The following is a 23,342-nucleotide window of genomic DNA, read 5'->3' as shown; positions in this document are numbered from 1 at the left end:
CCACTGCACTCCAACCTGGGCAACACAGTGAGCTCTGTTTAAGAAAAAAAAAAAAAAAAAAAAAAAAAAAAAAAAGCAGCTAACCCTTACTGAGCATTAACTATGTTATTAACTCAATCCTCACAACAAACCTATGAAGTAGGGACTATTATTTTCCTCATTTTAAGTTACAAAGCAACTGAGGCACAGAAGTTAGTAATTTTCCTAAGATTATAGTGAAGAGACCCTAAGTTATTGAAAGGATTACTACTTGTTTTCAAAAGCCCCTATCATTTATATCACAATGTGAATAACAAATATTACCAATCCCAGTTATCAAAAAAACTTCAGCAGTATTGCTGTATCAAAACCATAAAAAAACAGAAGATGCAGGTCACTAACTTCAATGTAAAAACTTCAAATAATCACCCATTGACAGAATGCTAGTAGCTCTGGTAGAAGGGCAAAGCTTAGATGTAACTAGCTTAGAGTACCAATGCTGACGTAGAACAGTGTCCACCCATGCCATAGACAACTGAGACAACGTGGCACCTTCATTAAATGAATTAAATAACTTTTGAGTTAATGTCTTAGTTTACCAAACCTGACATGAGTTTCCTCAAACACTTGCCAATAGTTGCTTTCTAAGTCTGTAACATGATAGGTTTAGGTCAGGTACAGTGGCTTATGCCTGAATCAGGAGAATCGCTTGAGCCTAGGAGTTTGTGACCAGCCTGGACAACACAGGGAAACACCGTCTCTCCAAAACAAAATTTAAAAATCAGCTAGGTGTGATGGTGCACACTTGTAGTCCCAGCTACTTGGGAGGCTGAGGTGGGAGAATACCCTAAGCCCAGAAGTTCTAAGATGTAGTGAGATACGATCATGCTACCACACTCCATCCTGGGTGACCGAGATCCTTCCTCTAAAAAAAATAAATGGCCAGGCGCGGCAGCTCACGCCTGTAATCCCAGCACTTTGGGAGGCCAAGGCGGGTGGATCACGAGGTCAGGAGTTCGAGACCAGCCTGGCCAACACAGTGAACTCCTGTACTAAAGACACAAAAAAATTAGCCAGGCATGGTGGCAGGTGCCTGTAATCCCAGCTACTCAGGAGGCTGAGGCAGGAGAATGGTTTCAACCCAGGAGGTGGAGGTTGCAGTGAGCCGAGACTGCGCCACTGCACACCAGCCTGGGTGACAGAGTGAGACTGTCTCAAAATAAATAAATAAATAAACAAAATATGTTTAAAAAACGAGGTTAAAAAGTAAGTCTCTCTATAGCTTTTTATTTACTGAGGTTAAAGATCTTTTCATATTTACAAACTGTTTCCCAGTTCACATCCTTATACATTGTGTTCCTCTACTATCTTTACATATGAGCCTTTTGACCTGGAATGTGTTACAAATCTGCCTCCCACTGTCTCTTGTCATTTTTCTTGACTTGGCTTCTAAGTTTTTGTTGGTCCACTGAATTAATTTTTGTTATCAAATATATCATTTCTTTTATAGTTGAGTTTGGTGTCACACTTAGGCCTTCTCCAATCCATTTGCTTGAAGAGTTTAGGTTTTGGGTAGTTTTATCTTTTCCTATTTAAATCTTCTAGTGGAGGGCAGAAAACTCCTTTTTTTTTTTTCCATTTGGTTATCAGTTGTTATCCTAATTCCACTTACAAAATAATGTCTGTCCTTGCCAATTTCAAATATCATTTTTATCCTACATGAATTTTTTAAAGTATTAGGGTATTTTGACATCCTACTATGTTACACTGACCTTACTAGACACTAGAACCATAGCGTCTTTATAAATTATTTCTAGAAATTTTTGTTATTACAAATGGGGGTCTTTGTTCTTCTAACAGATTTGGTCACTGTTACTGATTTCTGGATATTAATGCTGTACCAAATCACCTTGCTGAAATTGCTTTAATTCTCTTGAGGTGTTAGTTGTATATAACAAACTACTTAAAAAACAAAAACTCTTAAATACACCCAAGGAGATTCAGTATAGTATTTAAGTGTACAATTTCAGTATGTTCACACAATGGAATACATAGCAGTCAAAATGAACTACACTTAACACGTCTCAACAGGGGTAGATGAGAATATTGGACGAAAAAAAGCAAAGGGCCTTTGTCTCCCAGCACCTGAGTACTGAGCTCAGTTCCCATCTTTACTGTCCATCTCCTCCGGGATCTCCTAGGTGACTCTACCACAGCCCCCACTGTCCTGTGAGCTGCAGGTACTGGGAGATCCATAGGGAGGATGCCGGAACATCTGACGCCTGGGAAATGGTATTTTCTTATTTGAAACTGAGGATCATCATGGTGGACAGGAGGCACGGTGGGAGGAGGGCGAGGGATAAAAGACTACAAATAGGGTGCAGTGCTCGGGTGATGGGTGCACCAAAATCCCACAAATCACCACTAAAGAACTTACTCATGTAACCAAACACCATCTGTACCCCAATAAGCTATGGAAAAATAATAAGAAAAAAAGGAAAGTTACAGAATTGTCTAAATGTAATACCATCTGTTTCACCAACACTAAATACATTTAACTATCCTCCTAACCAAGGGACTAAGTTCCTTAGTTCCTAATGTCATAAAGGTTTACAGGTTGATAACAAATATGTAGCTAAAGTACAAAAACATGGGTAAAACATGCACAAAAACATGGATAAAATAATCACAATAGTGATTACTTCTTAAGGCTGGGATTACAAATGACAAAAGTACACGAAGAGAGCTTCAATTTAGGTGTATTTTAAGAAAAAAACACTGAAGCAAATATAGCAAAAGTAAAATATTTGTTAAATCTGGGTGGGTGCACAGCTGTTCATTACAAAAGTCTACGTGCTATTGTGAATGTCTGAAATATTTAACAGAGCTGTAGAGAAATATTTTCTCTTAATATTTTATCTCAAAAGAATCAATTTGGGCCTGACAAAAAAGGAGATTTTACTGATTTTGGCAAGTTCCTGCAATGTTTTGTCTTCTTTGCACATCTTAGGAGCAGGAATTACCCTCACTTGTCTGCTTCCTGGCACTAGGATTTAAGCTCTGAGTGAAAGCATTTTTCCATTATTCAGTTACACTCCCACAGTCTTAAAACGGGCAGACACACAGTAAGTAGTTGTTGAATGATAAATCATTTGTGTTTACTTCCTTGACTTAGAAACCTGGATGTCATGTAACTAATAATGGAACCTGGATGCCATGTAAATGCAGTAAAAGAAACAGGTTTTGTCTCAATAGCAGGTTCCATTTTAACCCAGCAATATACTAAACAGGCAAGTCTGGTCAACACAAGTTCTGGTCTGTTTCTTCTTTCAATTCAGAATTTCCATTTCAATTTTTGAGGATCTTTGGGTCAGCTCAAAGAACTCCTACATCTCAATTGTAGAGTCTGTATTATTATTTCATAAATTGTAATGGGATGTTAATCTTCACTGATACTAAATGGCTAAGTTATAGAGGGCAAGGTGGTAGAATTTCTATTGCAAAAATAAATAATAATTACTATAAATACTCTTCCCAAAGAAACAAAAAATAAGATATCTTTCGAGCTGTAATTATTATCTTTCATCTAGAGTGTATTGTAAGTCTAAAGAAATGATGTCATTAGCCGTTGAAACAAGATTTCATGTTGTAGTAATAAACAGACAAAAGACAATCCAAGTACAATTTTTTAATAAAGATAATTACAAAAGATGGAAAAATCAGCTCAGAAAGGCCAATTACTTCTTTAATAGATCAGTTTTTTTGACATAATAACTCACATCAATTTTAAATACTATCACATAAAGCATGGTGGAGAAAAGAAATTTTGCTTCATAATTAGAAAAACTCACAATAAAACTTGCCAAGAAAAACAAAAACGAAAAAGCCATTTGAAAATAAATACAGTCCATGCCAAAGTAGTATAAAATGAAGCCAGAAGTCTTCAAAAAGAAAACATTTTCCTTTCAATATTTTCTTTTTAATGATTTTCTGAAATTGGTGAGACTGTCAAATTCAGGGGTTGCTGAGCTGTTCTGATTTGGTTCTGTTAAAAGAGGCAATGTGAAATATTAACAATGGCACAATCTTGATTTCAATGCACTGACCTACTCTATTGATCAGGTCCTGTAGGCTCATGCTAACAAACACATTAATTGATAATGTCTTAAGTGTTTCTGGATAATTAATGCCTTAATCTTTCTAGTGATTTTATAATCATTCCAAGTTATCCTGTAAAGGCTGGCACAAAATTATGTATGCTCAAACTTTTACATGCTTTCTGACAATAAAATCCTCAACTGTTTTTACTTAAAATTGTTTCTTAAACGTACCTATCTCACAACACTAAAAAAATCATGTACACAGAAATAAGAACACCATGAAAACCATTAAGTGCACATATAAAAGACAATAGCAAAAAAGGATCTCAGATAAATGATGTACAAAAATACAAACTGACTTAGTTTATATTGATAAACCAATAGGTAAGATGGCATATGTTGTCTTATGTACCAATACAAACTAAAATTCAGAGTACCTCATAATGATGTTCTAAGGTTCAGTCTAGTATTTCTGAAGTGTGTACACACACACACCAATAAACATGTTTAGCATTTTTATAGTATGTAAAAAGTACTCAATAAGGAACATCATTTACCCTTTGGTATCTGTTTTTTCACCACTGTTGTCCTTGGATTTATCTTCTTCCTTAACGTCTAAAAATAAAGATTGGGAAAAGATTAAAACCTATTTTGAAATACAAAATGTATATATATTATTTCAAAATATACTTTATTTTTAAAATATAAAAAAGTATCATGCAATCTTAGTATTAATGAATTAGGGTCTAAATAAGCTTTGTGTTGGGTGTTTCCTAAACGATGGCAGTACAAGCTATGAACAGTCACCGGATTGGGGTGGGGAGGAAGAGAAAAGGTGGCCCTAACTCTAGGTTTTGATCTATAGATTTAAAAAGAGTATTTCATTTTTCTGTAGGCTGAAGAAGTTTAACAACTGCAAGGCCCTATCAGAAGAGCCCCATCACCAAATAGAGGGTTTATTTTTTAAGCACAGAAAAGATAAAGCTTTTAAAAATGAGAACACCAAAAATAGACAAGACGACGACATAGTGAAAATGAAAGAAAAGAAAAAAAGTTAGAAAAATCCTACAGCTAAAGTTAAGTCCTTACCTCAGTCATGGCTTGAATTTTTGGATGTCAATCAGTATACAAATATAGACTGAAGCCATCATTATAATACACTGTGAAGTTAAAATTATAAAATGGTAGATAGAGAACTGTATGTAGCCTATTGAGGAGTGAATTCACAAGTAAAAGAATAGAACTAGATGTGTCAGATGTTACAAATTACGAACTCTCTAGTTTAAAAAAAAAAAAAAAAAAAGAGCCAGCTTATTCACACAACTTCAATTTGATAGATACAGGAAAAATTGGATCAGTACCTCTAAATCAGTTTTTCACACGCTACAGGATCAAAATTAACAGGTTAACTAAAACGTGTGCTCATCACCATTACCTGCATTAGGAAATGCATCAAGCGCTGAGAATACAAATATTTAAGATATTGTGTTCCCTAGCCATGAGCAGCTCAATCTAGCAGGGAGACAAAATCCTGTGAGGTGCTATAATATGTGTTAAATAAAATGGCAGAGGCATGTGTAAGTGTTCTGGGAAGTCAGATGAAAGGTAACAGATTCAGGTAGCAAATTCAATTGCCTAAAGCTAACACAGCGTTTTAAGGTAAGGCAATGTATCAACGTATTAACTCCTCCCTAACCCACATCCCAAATCCCCTCCTAGCTTTCCTCAGAGCTTTTAATGTTTTCTTCAATTTCTGAACAAAATCCATTATTTGACCTTTTTCAAAATGGCAAAACTGGTCTAAGGGTATGTAACTCTTCTTTGTGTTTTCTCCCATTAAATAAGCTTTAGGTAGTTAAAAGTTACCTTAGAAGTTCAGTTCTGACCATGCAATACAAATAGATTCATAATTACTTTGTCTTCTTTCTTACTCAATCTCTATCACAGTACAATGTTTACTATTTTAAACCTACGTTATCAAGAAGATAAAGTTTCCTATATTATTAAAGCAAACAGGAACAATAACATTTATATAAAAGCTTTGAGAGCTAAGCACCACTTGTATGTAAGAAAAAAGAGAGTCATCTACCTAGCATAGTTCCTCCTTTGATACTTGTGAAACTGACTTTAGGATCCCATAAACATTACAATGTAGCTCAATTTTTAAAATTTACAATTCAAACAACTACCAAGAAACAAATCTGACCTGCTTTTTTGTCCTCTGTTTCTTTCTTATCTTCTTCAATTCTAGCTTTCTTTGCTCCTTTCTTATGATCAGCCACATTTCTTCGACCTCCTTCTCCTTCATCCTCAGAATCTGAGAATTCTTCATCACAAGCTATCCGCTTGTCTGATGCTCGAACTGCACAAAAGATTTTAATAAATTTTGACAAAAACAGTCATAGGTTTTATAATCATTATAGCATACTCATACAAATGCACCAGCAGTTACCACATTTAAAGGTAAAGGATAACAGATGCCTAATGATTTTAAAATTTGAATGGAATGAATGGTTTACTTAATATTGAACTTTGCTTTCATGTATGAAGAAATGGCTCAAAAACACATAATAAAAATTGGGGGAATTTCTTTTTCTTTTAAAAATGCTGAAACTCTGAAGGAAAAAAGTGTGTTTTTCTAATGGGGATAGGAATAATATCATTACTTAAAAAGTAGCATTTTATTTCAGAGCTGAGAAGTGAAGTAGACCCAAAAAAGTACCAATACCAAATATGTTAGACAGTCTATACCACTACATGTACCATTATGCTACAATCTAACCATCATATTAAGTGTAATGAGAAGTTGCAAAATCAAACAGATGTTTAGTTATTTGGTTCACCCTACTTCAGATAAATGAGATGTCTTATTAATTGCCAAATATACTGAAGTGGCTAGCTTTTGATAACTTTCAATCATGTATGTATATCCAGCCATACAAACTGAAACTGCTGACACCCAAATCAGGTTTTGAGATCAGGAAGGTAAATCTCTGAAAGTGGCAAAAATGACAATAATAATAGTGTGCTCGTGAACATGACTTAACAGTGAAGTTCTTAGGCCACTAAAACCTTCAATTTGAAGTATCATTTTGACAAACTGGAAAAACAAAGGCATTATCTTACTAGAAATTCTCTTGTCTGGATCTTCTCCATCTTCATCTCCACTGTCTTCGTGAACAGCATCTTCTGGAATAGCTTGCATCTGGACACCAGGTGCATGAGGTAACATGCGCAAATTTTCAAATAAACGCTGTCTAAATTACACACGCAAAGTTTATTAGACAAAATTCAATTTCTTTGCAGTTCTTACATGCAAGAGAAAATATTTAGCAAAAAATTTCATCTTTGGTCTAGCTAAACCTATAAATTAAAAGGTCTCTCTCTGTTGCCCAGACTAGAGTGCAGTGGCAAGATCATAGCTCACTGCAGCCTCAAACACCTCACTGCAGCCTCAAACTCCTGGCAATCCTCCTGCCTCAGCCTCTGCATTAGGACAACAACTGTACGCCACTATACCTGGCAAATTTTTAAATTTTTTGCAGACAAGATCTCACCTATACTGCCCAGGCTGGTCACAAACTCCTGGTCTAAAGCTATCCTCCCATCTTTGACTTCCAAAGCATTAAGGTTTATAAGCATGAACCACCTTGACTGGCCAAGGAGGCATTATTTTAGTCCCCCATTTCCATGAGGGGAAAACATAAGCACAAAGGCAGGTGAACTTATCAAACATCATACAGCTTGTTTGTGGTACAGAGGTGACTCAAACCCATGCTATGTACTATAATGTCTCTACTTTGCTTGTGGAGACAAAGCCTTAACAAAATGTTTCAGACAATGAAAATAACTTATAGTGCGCCTTGCAATTTTCAAATACTTTTCAACTAATAAAAAAATATTATTTCCATTAACTGAAGAAATTAAATGGCTGAACATGGTGGCTCATGCCTGTAAGCTCAGCACTTTTGAGAGGCAGAGGTGACAGGATCACTTGAAGCCAGGAGTTCGAGACACCCATCCTGACAAAAAAAATTTAAAATTAAAAAAAAAAAAAAAAGAATAATCAGTAACTTAATGTTTTAAATCCTTTAGAAAGAAACAAGAGAAATGTCTAATAAAGTTAAAAGGACCCATCATACTTGGCCCTCTAAAGCATCCTAAATCTTTGTCAAGATAAAATGTTTATCAAAACAATTCAACGATTTCTTACTTTATCTTTTCCATATATTCTGGAGTGTTCTGGTTTGTCATGTTTGAAGGACTAATATGCAGTTTGAAGTCTGGTCCAAAATACTCAAAGTAATCATTATACGGCAACTCTATTGAAAACAATAGAATAGAGTTACACATTACAAGATGAGTTTTCACAAAAATCCATGCACAGAATCCAGATTTAGGTGGTTAAATAGTTCCAAAGAAAAGGTTTAAAAGTGAACATAAAGTGAATGTTCTCCTAAAGAATGGCACTTACTCTAATCATCCATCCATCCATTTTGATATATAGTCTCTGACTTTCAACGGCTTGACTTACAGTTTTCTGGCTTTTTTGTCACAACTTCAATGTCTTGTATTCAATAAATTACATGAGATATTCAACATTTTATTTTACAAAACAGGCTCAGTATTAGATTATTTTGTCCAACTGCAGCCTAACCTAACTGTTCTGAGCATGTTCAAAGTAGGCTGGGCTAAGTCATGTTAGGTGTATTGTATCAATCTTCTACTTATCATACTTTCAACTTATGATGGGTTTATCAGGACCTAATTGCAACATAAGTGGAGGAGCATCTGTACTGACAGTTCATACAATAAAGATATCATAATAAGAACACTTACCATTGGGAATCTCACAATCAAGGGCAACTGCAGTCTCATATGTCCAACATCGAGCAACATTACGGATTGTGTATCCACCTCCACCAAGCATCAGTAATGGTAAGTTAAAAGTTTTTACAACTTCTACACATTTAGCATGACCTAAGACAAGAAGATTTGGGTAACAACAAAATCTGCATACTGCAACAGTTTGAAAAATAAATTTTAAAAAGATAGTAAGTGCAAATGTTATTCAACCAAAATGGTTTTCCAAATATTTAAAAAACAAATAAAAATGTAAAAAAGTTCGAGTCTAAAACTCCTTTCCAAACACGTTTCACACAATACATTAAAAAATTAAGATTAGCTATTTAAAAGTTTTTAAACACTATTTTACACTTTTTAAAACACTTTTATTTAAACACTTTTTAAAAATGTCCCTGATGGAAGTCAAGTACACAATTATATTAAGACTATAATATGAACATACACCTATTTTATTAACACAGAAAGATGTTCATGTAGGGTTACATGGTGAAATTAATCAGGTTACAATAAAACATTATGTATAATCTAAATTAATTTTTATTACCACTTCTTTCCTTATGGACATGTGTAAAATAATTACGGAAAGCTAAACAACATAGTTTAACCCTGAGTTAACTTTAGGTAGTGGTACTGAGTAATTTTCATAACTTAAGAGTTAAAAATATCTATTACTATTTTCAAAAATTTCAACTTCTATGTGTAGAAATTTAAATATAATATTAATAGTAAACCTAACATAAAAGTAAATATTTTCTGTGCATAAATGTCTTAATTCAATAATCATTTATAAGTTACCAGTAAGTTCTCCTTGAGGAATATTACCAGTTAGGCAATAACTCAATCTTTAAATAAGAAAATCGTTTTTCTACATTTCTTTTCAATTCAGAGTTAATTTTACAAAGTTTATCTGTTCTCTTCATGTAACTGTATACTGTGGGAATTTTCATGAAGCATTCTTCAATAGTTGCCCTATGTGATTTACATAATTCTAGCACCCAATTTTTATTACTGCTGCTAGAAAAGTTTCTTATAACAGATAAAAACCATTTGGATATTTTTAAAGACAAAACAAACATACAAAAAGTTAACTTACAGGCTTCCAAGTAAAGATAGCTGGCTAAACAAAGAGATGTTTACTTTTCCTTCATTCCAAAACTTGACAAAAATGACTGGAAAGGGATTTTTTTAAAGGCCAAAATTCATAAAAATGAAGAATGGGAGAGAATACAAGAGCAAGAACATAGCTGATGGGAGCAAGGAGATGGACAAGAGATAACTAACTTCAGCAGATCTGAAAAAGCTGAATCAAAGCTGGCAGTAGAGAAACTCAGAATGAAGTTTAAGACTTGGGAATTACAAATATCCTTACATGCTTTATACAACTGAAACACTATTAGCTGAAATACGACGTTAATTTTTCTCTAAGAATGAAATGATTATAAAAACTATTAAGTACAAAAACATTAAGGACTTTCATGTCTAACAGGAAAACTGATAGTTAATACACACTCTTAAGAGTACATTAGGGGGCCGGGCGCGGTGGCTCAAGCCTGTAATCCCAGCACTTTGGGAGGCCGAGACGGGCGGATCACGAGGTCAGGAGATCGAGACCATCCTGGCTGACACGATGAAACCCCGTCTCTACTAAAAAAATACAAAAAACTAGCCGGACGAGGTGGTGGGCGCCTGTAGTCCCAGCTACTCGGGAGGCTGAGGCAGGAGAATGGCGTGAACACGGGAGGCGTAGCTTGCAATGAGCTGAGATCCGGCCACTGCACTCCAGCCTGGGCGACAGAGCGAGACTCCGTCTCAAAAAAAAAAAAAAAAAAAAAAAAAAGTTTATAAACATTTTGAGGCAAAAGATGGTTATTAACACATTAAGTTACATGCTGTTCAACCACTGCTGACCTACAAAGGGACAATTAATTTAATATCATTTAACTTAATGTAGAATAACAGACTATACCATAATTCTAATACAGCTGGTATAGTAGCAATCGTAACATTAAGTAAAGAAGCTTTTAATATCTGTATTTAGTTATCCAATTCCATTAAGACCAGCAGTTGTTCTGGAGAAAGTTCTATCTGAGAATTCTCTACATCTTAGAGAATACAAAGCAGAGTATCAACTTGCTACCTAAAAGTTCACATGGAAAAAACCCTCTAAAATCATACACAAACACTCATGATAAAAATCATTTCTAACCAACAAATAAATGTTAAGATCTTATTAAATTTCAGATTTATTCTTACACCCTAGAAGTTCATTCCAGAATGGTGATATTTTGCTTTGGCCTAGACTTCCATCATATGCTGACTTTAACACGTGATCAAAATTTAGTATGTACTGCAGCACTCCTAATCTCCCACACACTTTTTATCAGGAAGCTACTTGAGAAGGCGCTCCACCAAAACATGAGAAAAAAATTAACGACAGAGAATAGAGCCACCAGGGAGAACCAATACAACAGAAAAAAAGCAGAGAACAGCTGTATGTCCCGCCAGGTCTACCAAAGATAGTCATCCAGACATGAACAGATGAGAAGGCTGTTTTTCAAGAAGGTAAAAGTGATAGAATACTCAATGGATCTGAACATATGGAGATACTGAGACACCAGTAGTTTAGCAATAAGTGGAGAGAAAACTAAGCAAATGTGAAACTTAGGAACAATTACGCGGCAAAGAAAACTTGGATAAGCTGAAAAGTGTTTAAAGATGCTGCTGTAAACACTAAATGTCACAACCAAATTCTGATTTGTAAAACATAGAGATGTGGGAAGGGTTACAAGTATGCTGTGGGCAAAGTGGTGAGGAGAGCTAAACCCTCTTCTTCCTTAATGAGAATAATCCAATTAAGTAATAAAGTATGCATGTTTTATTGACACTGAGTCAACAAAAACATTCGAAAATAGCTGCCTTGGGTTCAAACTACAATAAACTAAAAAACTAGTCATGTATAAATGGTACATATAAATCTGCCACAATGTAACAAGAATAACTCTAGTCATATATACAACAGACAAAACCCCAGGAAAAATGCAGAGTATAGTGTTAAAACAGCAGGCAAGAAATTACAATGAGAACTTTTATGGGAAGTTCTTAGGTGGAAGAAAAACCATTTTTTTCTGGGAATACCACCCTTTGAATTGCTTACCTTTCACTGTTAGATTGAAACAACCCAGTCTATCACCAGATAATGAGTCTGCACCACACTGTAATACCACAGCACTAGGTTGATACATCTCCATCACCTTTGAGATAATCTACACACAAGATAACAAATGTTAGCATCTCCAATAACATTCTGAAATTCCATTCTAATTTTGAAAACAATACTTACAGGCTTAAATATCTGCCCATATGACTCATCATCTATACCATCTCTCATTGGAAAATTGACAGCATAGTATTTGCCTTTTCCAGCACCAATATCCTAAAATACATAAACAGATCTTAGAGAATATTCTATAACAAAAAGTTTGACATTTGCTTACTACATTTTGAAAAGACTAAAAGACTATTAAGGATCCAATTTTGAATTCATCTTAGAAGTTGAGACCGGAACAATCAAATTGAGAAAGGAAATAATAAAGAACAAATAAGTATATGCTCCAATATTTATAAACTGATTGTAAAGCACACAAGAACCATTTTCAATTAATCTGTAGTGATTATTTTGGAGAGAAAAGAAATTTAACACAAGCAGTTAAAGGCAATGAAATTACATTATTACCTTAAACCAGAAAATCCATCATAAGCAGAATATGTAAGATGGCAAGGCAACTTTATGAGTAAACCTGTGGAAAATAAATGAAGCCAAAAAGCCCTGCAGGACAATCATCTGCAGAATCCTTCTTGTGGTTCACAATCTGTTGGTATGAGTTTACTTATGATGAAAGAACGACCCAGACTTTCTCGAAGATTTAACAGCTACCAACTAAAGCACCAGATTTGTTCTTTTTTTTTTTTTGAGACGGAGTTTTGCTCTTGCTGCCCAGGCTAGAGGTGCAATGACACGATCTTGGCTCACTGCAACCTCTGCCTCCCAGGTTCAAGCAATTCTCCTGCCTCAGCCTCCCGAATAGCTGGGATTACAGGCATGCGCCACCATGCCCGACTAATTTTGTATTTTTAGTAGAGACAGGGTTTCTCCATGTTTGTCAGGCTGGTCTCAAACTCCTGGACCTCAGATGATCCGCCCACCTCGGCCTCCCAAAGTGCTGGGATTACAGGTGTGAGCCATGGCGCCCAGCCTCAGAGTTGTTCTTTAATTGGACTTCAAATAAATTTTGTTTCTACTGGTTGAATGAGTATCACTCCAGGCATTAATCTCTCTCAAAAGACACAAAGGTTCCAGCTACATATACTCTTAAATGATATATACACGTATTATATATACTTATTTGTATATGTTATGCATTTGTATGTGTGCATATGCATTTGTGTGTGTGTTATGTATTCCTAGAAGATACTGTATAGTACAGATATTACTACAAACTAGTATTTTAACTGCAATACCAAAGGATTAGGAGCGTGCTTTTTTTTTTTTTGATGGAGTCCTGCTCTGTCACCTAGGCTGGAGTGTAGTGGCGTGATCTCGGCTCACTGCACTCCAGTGAGCCAAGATCGCCTCCTCGGTTCAAACAATTGTCCTGTCTCAGCTTCCCAAGTTGCTGGGACTACAGGTGCACGCCACCACGCCCACCTAATTCTTTTTTGTATTTAGTAGAGACAGGGTTTCACCATATTGGTCAGGTTGGTCTCGAACTCCTGACCTCAGGTAATCCACTTGACTCAGCCTTCCAAAGTGCTGGGATCACAGGCACGAGCCACCGTGCCTGGCTGGGGTGTGGGATGCCTAATTCTTATGTGTGTTAAATTATAATGTCTGAAGATCCATGAATTTTTAGGATTACTAGCACTTGTGCAAGTTCTTCCTGAACCTCTCATGGAATGGTCTTAGCTTCAGTTCAATTTCACAAAAGCAAAATTTACCCTCAATATTAGAGTTATGAGACCCATCATCCAACGAGGGGAAAGCAAGCAAAATTACACACCTCCTCTCCCAATTTTTCTTGCAGTCTAAATTTTTATTAAGATTTAGTAACTAAATATAAGCCATACAAATATGGAAAAGACAAAGTATAGTGAATCCTTACACTCCTACTGCACAGTTAAAACACAGACGAAATATATTTTGACTCTAAAATTTCAGAATGCAGAAAAGTTGGTCAGCATTTCTCATCCTAACTGCCACTAACTAGCTGGCAACTCAGAGCTGCTGCCCTTGTTAGACTAAGCTTTATCTTTTCCAGGTCTCATTCTGCAACTGCTACTACGCCACCTTTCTTTCTTCCACTAGACTACTCGAATTAAAGCAAACAGAGTTTCAACAATGAGCTAAGCTCAGCGTAGCCTTCTTTTCAGCATTAGAATGAATTAGCAGGCAGAAAAAGGAGTGTTTATTAAATTAACATCCAAAGATACACGTGAGTTACACAGAAAGTCCAAATACAGCTGTACGTATAATGTAATGACTGATTTTAATTCTCTCACAAAATTATGGGGACATGCTTAAAATATTCAAATGTTATCCTTAAAACATCATTTAATACAGCGACTGTAAAATCTTAAGAAAAAGAGATGTTGAAAACCAGTCTCAAATCCTTCTAAAACATGCATTCTCTAATATTTTCAAAAACTTCAAACTGTAAGAATTATGAATAATAACTGAGAAGAGACCATAGTGACATTCACCTGTCAGAAATTACATGAGGCTTCCATTTTCCACTTCTGAGATAAACTAGGATCATACTGCAAAGATACTGTCTTATTCTTTAAGCTTAAAACAGAGAAGACTTTTGCTTGACTTCCACTAGGATGTAATGGTTGCTGACAAATATATTCTATCGGTTTACAGCAGTGATTCTCAAACTTTAAGGTGGAGAATCACCCAGTTTCTGGGCCCTAAGAATGTGTATTTCTAACAAGTTTCCAGGTGATGCTGGTCTGCTTTCTCCTCAGTTTAGGGTCCACTGTTTGAGAACCACTAGTCTGTACGACCAGGTGGGGAAAGGGATAAATTGAAGGAGTTTACTGGCAAGGAACTGAAATTACAAATCTGCAATTTTAAAAGCTAAATAATTTAAACTCAAACCAAACATTTGACCTCCCACCCATTTGTAAGTATGGAAAAGTTTTACTAAGGTAACTCTTTTACTCAAAGAGTTTACTGAGAAAGGATCACATTGTGGTCTAACAAAGAAAAGCCATACAGCTTAAGAATACTTTATGGCAACTCTTTAAATTCTGGTTGCTAAACTGTAACGATATACCATAGACGTGAAAAATAACCTTAATAAAATAGTTTAGAACTTTGTTCAATGCCATATAAGACAAATCTCCCACATAATCCAGGCTGAACTAAAAACAGCTGTTTAAATTATTGAATAAATTTCAACATGTGTAGTTAGGTTCAAAAAAAGTGTAGTGAGGCAAAAAACCTTCAATGAGCTTACAGAAATAGGATTTGACCAGTGGTTTTCACAGTCATAAAAGACAAGAGCATCAAATGGAAAAAGATAACAGAAATAAAATAGAAATACACTTAATGTAACAGGCAGGCAGGGCTACACTATTCTTTCTCTACGTAAATACATTACCAATTTTAGAAGTTTAAGGAAAAAAGATTAAAATTAGACCTACTAAAAGTCAAGACCAATCACAAAAGACAGGGGCAGAAGAACCTAAAAAGACCTAGTCTATTTTATTCCACCGATCCTTATAATCAATAGCAACATAGGCTACCATCAGGTAGTTTTGAAGATTCAAACTGAACATCAAGAGAAGGGCTTCGTACTTTGTGGATATTCAAAAATATTTATTCAACCAAAGAAAACAACTGAGGAAAAAAAAAAAAAAAAAAAAAAACAGTCCTTAAGTTCTCACTAAATTTTTGCTTAGTTAGTAACAGTGAATTTTAGCAAACGTTACTGCATATGAAGTAATTCAATTCTGCATACAAGTTTAAAATTATTAACTCAGGAAAAATTCTACTTCAAGTATAAGGTTACTGATCTCCTAGGTTCGTCTCACAGTATTTATTAAGACAGAATTTAGTCTTACCCTCAAGTCTCCTGTGCCAGGAAAGTATTCCCCATATTTATGGAATGATACCGTCATTACACGATCTGTTGTATAAAAAGCTTCTTCAACACCATCACCATGATGAATATCTATATCAATATATAAGACTCTCTGATGATACCTGAAAGCAAATCCATAAGTTTTTGTTTTTTTCTTTAAAGGTTATAAGATGGGAAGAAGCACCACAAATTCAGGAAACCTATTTTTGAGCTCTAGCATTCCAGGATGTTTAATCACCTTTTAAATTCGGCCTAAAAGGCTATTCAAATATCTGAGGTTTGGGCCTTAGGCCTTTAAATACCCACTTATGGCCCTACGTAGGTTAAAAAATACATATTTACTCTTTGTGAAATTTGTTCCATTCTACATGCTTCAAAAACATAGCACATATTTCTAATATATGAAAAACTGAAGATTATACCATACTCAAGATTGTTACTTTAATTAAAACACCTCTGTAGTAAATCTTCAATATTATAAAATAGAGATTGGCTAACTATAGCCCATGGCCCAAATCTGGCCAATTGCCTCTTTTTTCAGCTTTGAACTAAGAATAGTTTTTATATTTTTTAAACGGCTTAAAAACAAAACCGAAACAAGAGTATTTTCTGACATGTGACAACTAAAAAATTCAAATTTCAGTGTCCATAGAAAAAGTTTTACTGAAAGATGGCCATGCTCAATTGTTTATTACCCATGGCTCCATTTGAACTTCAGAATTGGTTAGCTGTGACAGAGGCTACATGTGGTACTCTCATCACTTCAAACTGGTGCTTGGAACACCACAGACAACAATGACACAGTTGTAACTCAAACACAGTTTAGGAGTCACATGAATCACCATATCATGACATTTTGTTACCAGTGTATACTCATGTCAAAATAAAGGGAAAATGGACTTCTCATGTCATCCTTCTGAAGTACAATGAAGTGAGATTTTGTTATTAGATGGTAAAGCATTGTATTTATTATGTAATGGTGCCATAGCTGTGCTAAATAAAACAATACAATGTAAATTGATATTTCCAGACTAAGCACTCATGAGACTATTCTCATAAGAATATAAAGAGCATATAATACTATAGCAAAATTTCTTCACAAAATTTAAAAAACAGAAATGAGGCTGTGATCAAGGTAAAGTTTCTGAGTGGCTCATGTGTTAGATAAGCAAGGAAAGCTGTGCACCAAGTCAATCTATTAAATCATGTTTGATTACACCACCCAAAAAAATTGTGTCCAGAGAAATTAAAGTTGTTTAAAACTATTAGCTGAGTGGGCAAGAACTTGCTCAAAGAGTTGAAGACACTGGAACCAACATCAACAGTCAATTAAAACACAAGGCAAATGATTGCAAATGATTTTCCTTTGCTCCTGATGAGCTGACAAGATGTTACACTGATCCTGCTCAATTACTGTTTATTTGAGGAGTCAGTATCAATTTTCAGTGACTGAAAAATCAGCCTCTATGGATAGCATGCATGGAATAACTACAAGCAAAAAACAGCTCAGTACAATATAAAGTAGAATCTGCTAAGATGTGTCATAACTGATGGCAAAAAATAACATTGCAAATGTCCACATTCATAAGTACCTCTACAGATCTCTCTCTCTCAAACTGCAGCCACAGCTAAGGAAAAATAACTCCTGCAGCAACTCAGAGATAATTTTATATCCATCAGTAGAGAACAAAGCTGCATTCACATATGGAAGTTAGGCAGTTACACTAACTCAACAGGTAAACAAATTTCCTTAAATACTGGTTTCAAATTTTTGTCTTCAATTTACAATTTACAAAATACTAGAACATAAACTTCCAAGGTCATTGTCATTTTTTATTAGTTGAAACTAACTAAAATGAAAACTGCCAAACTACTTTTAAAAAAGGATATTTAATGGGAGTTTTGACATTTACATACACTTCTAATTTTTTTTTTTTTTTTTTTTGAGACAGAGTCTTGCTCTGTAGCCCACGCTGGAGTACACTGATGCGATCTTGGCTCACTCCAGGTTCAAGCAACTCTCCTGTGTCAGCCTCCTGAGTAGCTGGGATTACAGGCACGTGCCACCATGCCCAGCTAATTTTTGTGTTTTTAGTAGGATGGGGTTTCACCATGCTGGTCAGGCTGGTCTTGAACTCCTGACCTCATGATCCACCCACCTTGGCCTCCCAAAGTGTTGGGATTACAGGCGTGAGCCACAGGCACCCGGCCTTTTATACACTTCTAATTCTTTTTTTAAGGTAGGATCTCACACTGTTGCCCAGGCTAGAGTGTAGTGGCAGGAACATGGCTTCCTGCAGACTCTACTTCCTGGGCTCAGATACTCCCACCTCAACCTCCTGGGTAGTTGGGACTACAGATGCATGCCACCACATCTGGCTAATTTTTTTCTTGGCAGAGATGGGGTTTTGCCATGTTGCCCAGCCTGGTCTCAAACTCCTGGGCTCAAGAGATCCACCCACCTCAGCCTCCCAAAGTGTAGGGATTACAGGCCTCGGCCATAGTGCCTGGCCACACACTAACTCTTAATAATTGAAATTTGGGCAAACTTCCTGCATTTCTTCATTGTTTTGTAATGAATTTCCAGAAAATTCACCATTAACTATTTCAACCTATGGTTTACCTGATTTTTTTAAGCCACAGACTTTTATTGTGTTTTAATGAAAACATTTTATCACTGAAAAAAGTACCAATATAAATTAACATACTTTAGTAATTCAAGGATGGCAAGCACAATATCATTAACATAACAGAATCCTGATGCTTCTGATTTCTTAGCATGATGTAATCCTCCAGCCCAATTAACAGCCATATCAGTCTGTTGTCGGTTTAACTTCACGGCTCCAGCTAAGAAGTAGAAACAAGGTAGACTTTTTAAACATTTAACATAAAAAATTAGTACAACCAGACGAAAACCCTACAAGTGTATGCCATGCATAAGAAAGAGCTTAAAATCATAAAACTTAACAGAAATCATCTATGACACAAATAGGAGTTTCTCCTTAGAAAAACATTCTCCCAGAGCTGCGCCCTGAGATTAAATAATGGTTTATGTAGATGGTGGTACTAACAATGATAGCTAGAAGACAAGGGGGATGAAAGAAGTCTGTAAGTGAAAAATGTAAGTTACAAAAGTATTTAAGTCACAATAACAAAACAGAGGTTTGAAAGCAAATTGTACTGTACTATAAACATACTGATTTCCTTTTGTTATCAAAAGTCACAATCATTAAAACTCCTGCTTTACACAAATAACCTGGAAGATACACACCAAATTTAGAACAACTTTTAAATCTGATTGTATTAGCACTTACCAACTGAACCACCAGTTGAGAGTTGACAAAACTCAAACAGTCCATCAAACACTGGACAATCTTCTCCAACATTAACTGTGGAAGATGGATTTCATTAATTTCAACACACTCTGCAAATTAATGAAAGCCTTTTCTTACAAAAACTATTTCCTACAAATACTTTTTTTGCTTGATGCAATCATCAAACATACACTTCACAGTGTAATATAAAGTTTACAACTTTAAAATATATTTATAGTTTTATCCAAGGTAATTACAGTGTTATCTGTGAAAGATCATCATCAAAGCTTATCAGGAGTATCTGTGGAATATTTCTGGTCTATTAACAAGAACTCAATAGTTGTCTATGCACAACAGTTCTCATTTAATTAAAACACAGGCTTAAATTTTCTAGGCCTTTCCCCTTAATATTACAATAAGTTAACATTCTAAAAGTAACTTCAATTGCTGTATGATTTACTTTCTTTAAAACTCCTTAAATACGTATTAATATCTGTAACTTTGAAATGCATGTCAGGAAGTTACTAAACCAAAAAGATGTAACAGCTGGTTGCCTATTTCCGTGGCTAATCTTGATCTTGAAAGCTTGTAAGAATTAACTAGGTTCATGGGAGCCAAAATACAGAAGGATACTAAAGACAACAAGGAAAAAACATATACAGATAAATGACACAACATCACACATTTAGTTCCTCAGTATTGACAGAATGAAGGGGATATGGCAGACATATATAACCCTTTCTTAGTCTTTCCCTATGCCCTTGAATTGTAACCTCTTCAAGAATAAGGGTCCTTGTTTTATATATTAATATCTTTGTACATCCTTAAGTCACAAGCACTATAAGAAATACATTTTAGTTTCTTACTGCTCAGATAGATCATAATCTTTTTTTTTTTTTTTCGGATACAGAGTCTCACTCTCTTGCCCAGGCTGCAATAGCGTGAGCTCGGCTCACTGCAACCTCCACCTCCGGGGTTCAAGCAATTCTCCTATCTCAGCCTCCTGAGTAGCAGGATTACAGGTGCACGCCACCACACCCAGCTAATTTTTTTGTACTTTTTTTAGTAGAGACAGGGTTTCGCCATGTTGGCCAGCCTGGTTTCAAACTCCTGACCTCAGGTAATCCACTCACCTCGGCCTCCCAAAGTGCTGGGATTACAGGCGTGAGCCACCACACCCAGCCAGGATCATAAGCTTAATATAACTCATTATTATGCAGGTTTTAAATCAATCCTGTTACGTTGTTTGCCCAAGGGCTACCCATGCCTCTTTTGCGTCTAAGTTGGAAACTTCATTGAAAAAAAATAATTAAATACTATCTGTTCTAATTATATTGTAGCATTATAACAAACCAAACAGGATACGGTAGAAATGTATATGAGGTTGTAAATATGAGATGTCTAGCACCTACACTAATTTAGTATTATAATCATCACTGAAGTCAATCAATACAAACACTAATGAGAATGATCTTCAATATCAAGCTTTAAGATACTGTTCCAGTAATTTTAAGCTGACTTTTGCATTCTACCTTCAAGCCAATTTGTTACCAATCTCTCAAAATAAAATATTTTTAACCTGTACAACAGAACATTATGTAGAATCAAAAGCTTCACTAACATCTCAACACAGAAAAAGAGATGTGTATTATAGTCCAGGTTAACTGAAGTACACAAAGAGAAGACAAGAGGTATATGTCAAGCTAAGGCTAATCAAAGTGTAATCTTGTTTTTGTTTTTTGAAGCAAGGGAGCAAGGGAGTGAGGTCTCCCTACCAATATGTATTTACCCAAAGTTATCAGGGGAGCAAACTAGGAGTAGAACAATATCCAAACAGCAGTTTCATGAACCAGTAAGCTTCACATAGGTTTGTTTTTTTTCTTAAGTAGCTTTAGTAGCGTTACAATGACTTTTCAAATTAGTAAATAATTGTAACATATTAGACCAACAGGAAAAATATTCAATCATTCGAAGCTCCTAAAAATACTAATTTACATTTATCAATGTGAAAATACTTTTTACTTAGAAACGTACATCTCTGCATCTGCTTACTATACTCAGACATGTTATCTGGTCTTATTGACCGCAGAAATTTGATATACTCATCACTGTGATATTTTGTCATTTCTTCAGCAGTGGCTTTATGGGGCCTCTGTGAAGAGAAATAAATGTCAGAACTGTGGAATTACAACTGGTTATATCAGTATTATCAAACAAATATACAAATTCTCCTAATAGTCTCCTCAAAAGAACTAAGTCTACCGGAACAAAATATATAAATTCCAAAACCAACCCAAACTTATACATGTGTTTTAGAAAACAGTAATCAATTTCAAAACTAATTCAAACTCCTTTAAAAGCATTACACAGGCATATCAACTATGATTTAATCACTCCTTATTTTAGTGGAAATAGGTTGAGTAAAAAGTCAAATCCATATGTTCATAAACTCTACTTTCTCTCCTTTTCCATGATAAAGCATACAGTGATTTCATCAATGAAATCACTCACTAAACGAGAGTGTCAACTCTAAATCTTTGTTCATGACCTCTCGTCCTTTCTTCTATCCTAATCTTCTTTGTTCTGAAGAGCTCAATTTCATATATGACACAATTCTTCCACAAGACTTCCAGACTGAATCTTATTCTAATTTCCCCCTTCTCTAAATGTCTACATGTAACTGAAAATTCACATATTCACATATACTGCCTAACATTAATTGCTTTAAATATTTATTTTCTCCCCAAATAGCTAATTGTTGTGTCTGTATTTGTTTACACATACCCTCATCTTTATCTACAAAAACATTAAGGCAGCTGTTGCACTTGTGTTATTTGTACTATGCTTGGCCACTAACACAGTATTCTATATGTATTATATGCCCTGTAAATATATGTGGGATTAATTTTATGTGTAATTATTTTGTAACAGCCGCAGGTCAACTCTTTTCAGCAGCACAGTCAGATTAACAATTATTGTAAAAAAAAAAAAAAAAATAGTTAATATGCCACACTGAGTTGTTGCTATACTGAGCTGTTCTCCAGAAACATGAAAGTCTAGGGTAGGGGTAACTTTTTTAAATGCTTAAAGGAAGATGGAAAAAAAAAAGCTATAGTTCCCATTCTTATACATCTCTTAAGAATAAAACAAAAAGAGTTTTTTCAGCAGCACAGGCAGGTTACCAATGATTGTAATAAAAATAGTTAATATGCTATATGGAGTTGTTCTCTAGAAACATGAAAGCCTAGGGTAGGGAGAACTTTTTTAAATGGTTAAAGGAAAAGGAAAAAAGAGGCTATAGCGCTCATTCTTATTCATCTCCTAAGAATAAAACAAAAAAAGAAGTTTGTTTTCTTCCAGATCTTTTCATCTGCTAAATGCCCTCAAAAGGGGAGTAATAGACAAAGTTTCACAGTAGCTAAAAAAAAAAAAAAAAAAAAATCAGTGCTGAATATGTATCAAAAGGAATACTCACATATATTTCCATTTTTCTGTATAAGCCATAATTTAACAACAAGTTATGGGTCATGCGGATTCTATGAGGCTTCATGGGATGACCCTGTCCATAATAATAATTTCCAATATCACCTAAAATAGAAAAGACACAAACTAAATACAGACAAGAGACTCTTCATGAATTATTTGAATTTATGCATATCTATCATTAGAAGGCATTTACTACTTAACAAAATGTATTTAAAACCTTAGTGACTTAGATTTTGCAACTTTCAAACTGTATCAGACCACCAAGATGCTATGCACACTTTTATCAGCTGAAGACTCCATTATTACACACTACATTTATCTGTAGATTAAGGAAAGCAAGCTTTTCTGATTTTTAGTTATCCCCAGTTTTTAAAATTTCTGTTCCTTGAAGCGATGCCTGCTTTCAGTATTCTCTGGCAAATTCAGATGCTTATGGTAAGTTCTCTGAGTTT

At 35.1% G+C, this 23,342-nt stretch overlaps 1 protein-coding gene across 2 annotated transcripts in view; it reads right to left on the bottom strand.

The window, feature by feature from the left end:
* Positions 1–3,650: 3,650 nt before the first annotated feature.
* HDAC2 (histone deacetylase 2) overlaps positions 3,651–23,342 on the bottom strand; it is a 31,181-nt gene continuing 11,489 nt past the window's right edge. For both annotated transcript variants that reach the window (XM_011970599.1, XM_011970598.1), the window contains exons 2-14: positions 22,880–22,992; positions 21,439–21,556; positions 19,405–19,479; positions 18,799–18,937; positions 16,071–16,212; positions 12,286–12,378; positions 12,100–12,208; positions 8,919–9,059; positions 8,293–8,401; positions 7,206–7,336; positions 6,286–6,441; positions 4,637–4,694; positions 3,651–4,024 (exon numbers count right to left, since the gene is read on the bottom strand). In XM_011970599.1, coding sequence (XP_011825989.1) covers positions 3,994–4,024; positions 4,637–4,694; positions 6,286–6,441; positions 7,206–7,336; positions 8,293–8,401; positions 8,919–9,059; positions 12,100–12,208; positions 12,286–12,378; positions 16,071–16,212; positions 18,799–18,937; positions 19,405–19,479; positions 21,439–21,556; positions 22,880–22,992 — 1,415 coding nt within the window. In that variant the 3' untranslated portion in view covers positions 3,651–3,993. The remainder of the gene's footprint in view (positions 4,025–4,636; positions 4,695–6,285; positions 6,442–7,205; positions 7,337–8,292; positions 8,402–8,918; positions 9,060–12,099; positions 12,209–12,285; positions 12,379–16,070; positions 16,213–18,798; positions 18,938–19,404; positions 19,480–21,438; positions 21,557–22,879; positions 22,993–23,342) is intronic.

The sequence above is a fragment of the Mandrillus leucophaeus genome, unplaced genomic scaffold (genome assembly GCF_000951045.1).
Source record: "Mandrillus leucophaeus isolate KB7577 unplaced genomic scaffold, Mleu.le_1.0 Scaffold96, whole genome shotgun sequence".
NCBI classification, from domain to species: Eukaryota; Metazoa; Chordata; class Mammalia; order Primates; family Cercopithecidae; genus Mandrillus; species Mandrillus leucophaeus.
Note: the sequence above shows the minus strand (reverse complement) of the source record. Positions and strands in the feature narration are given on the sequence as shown.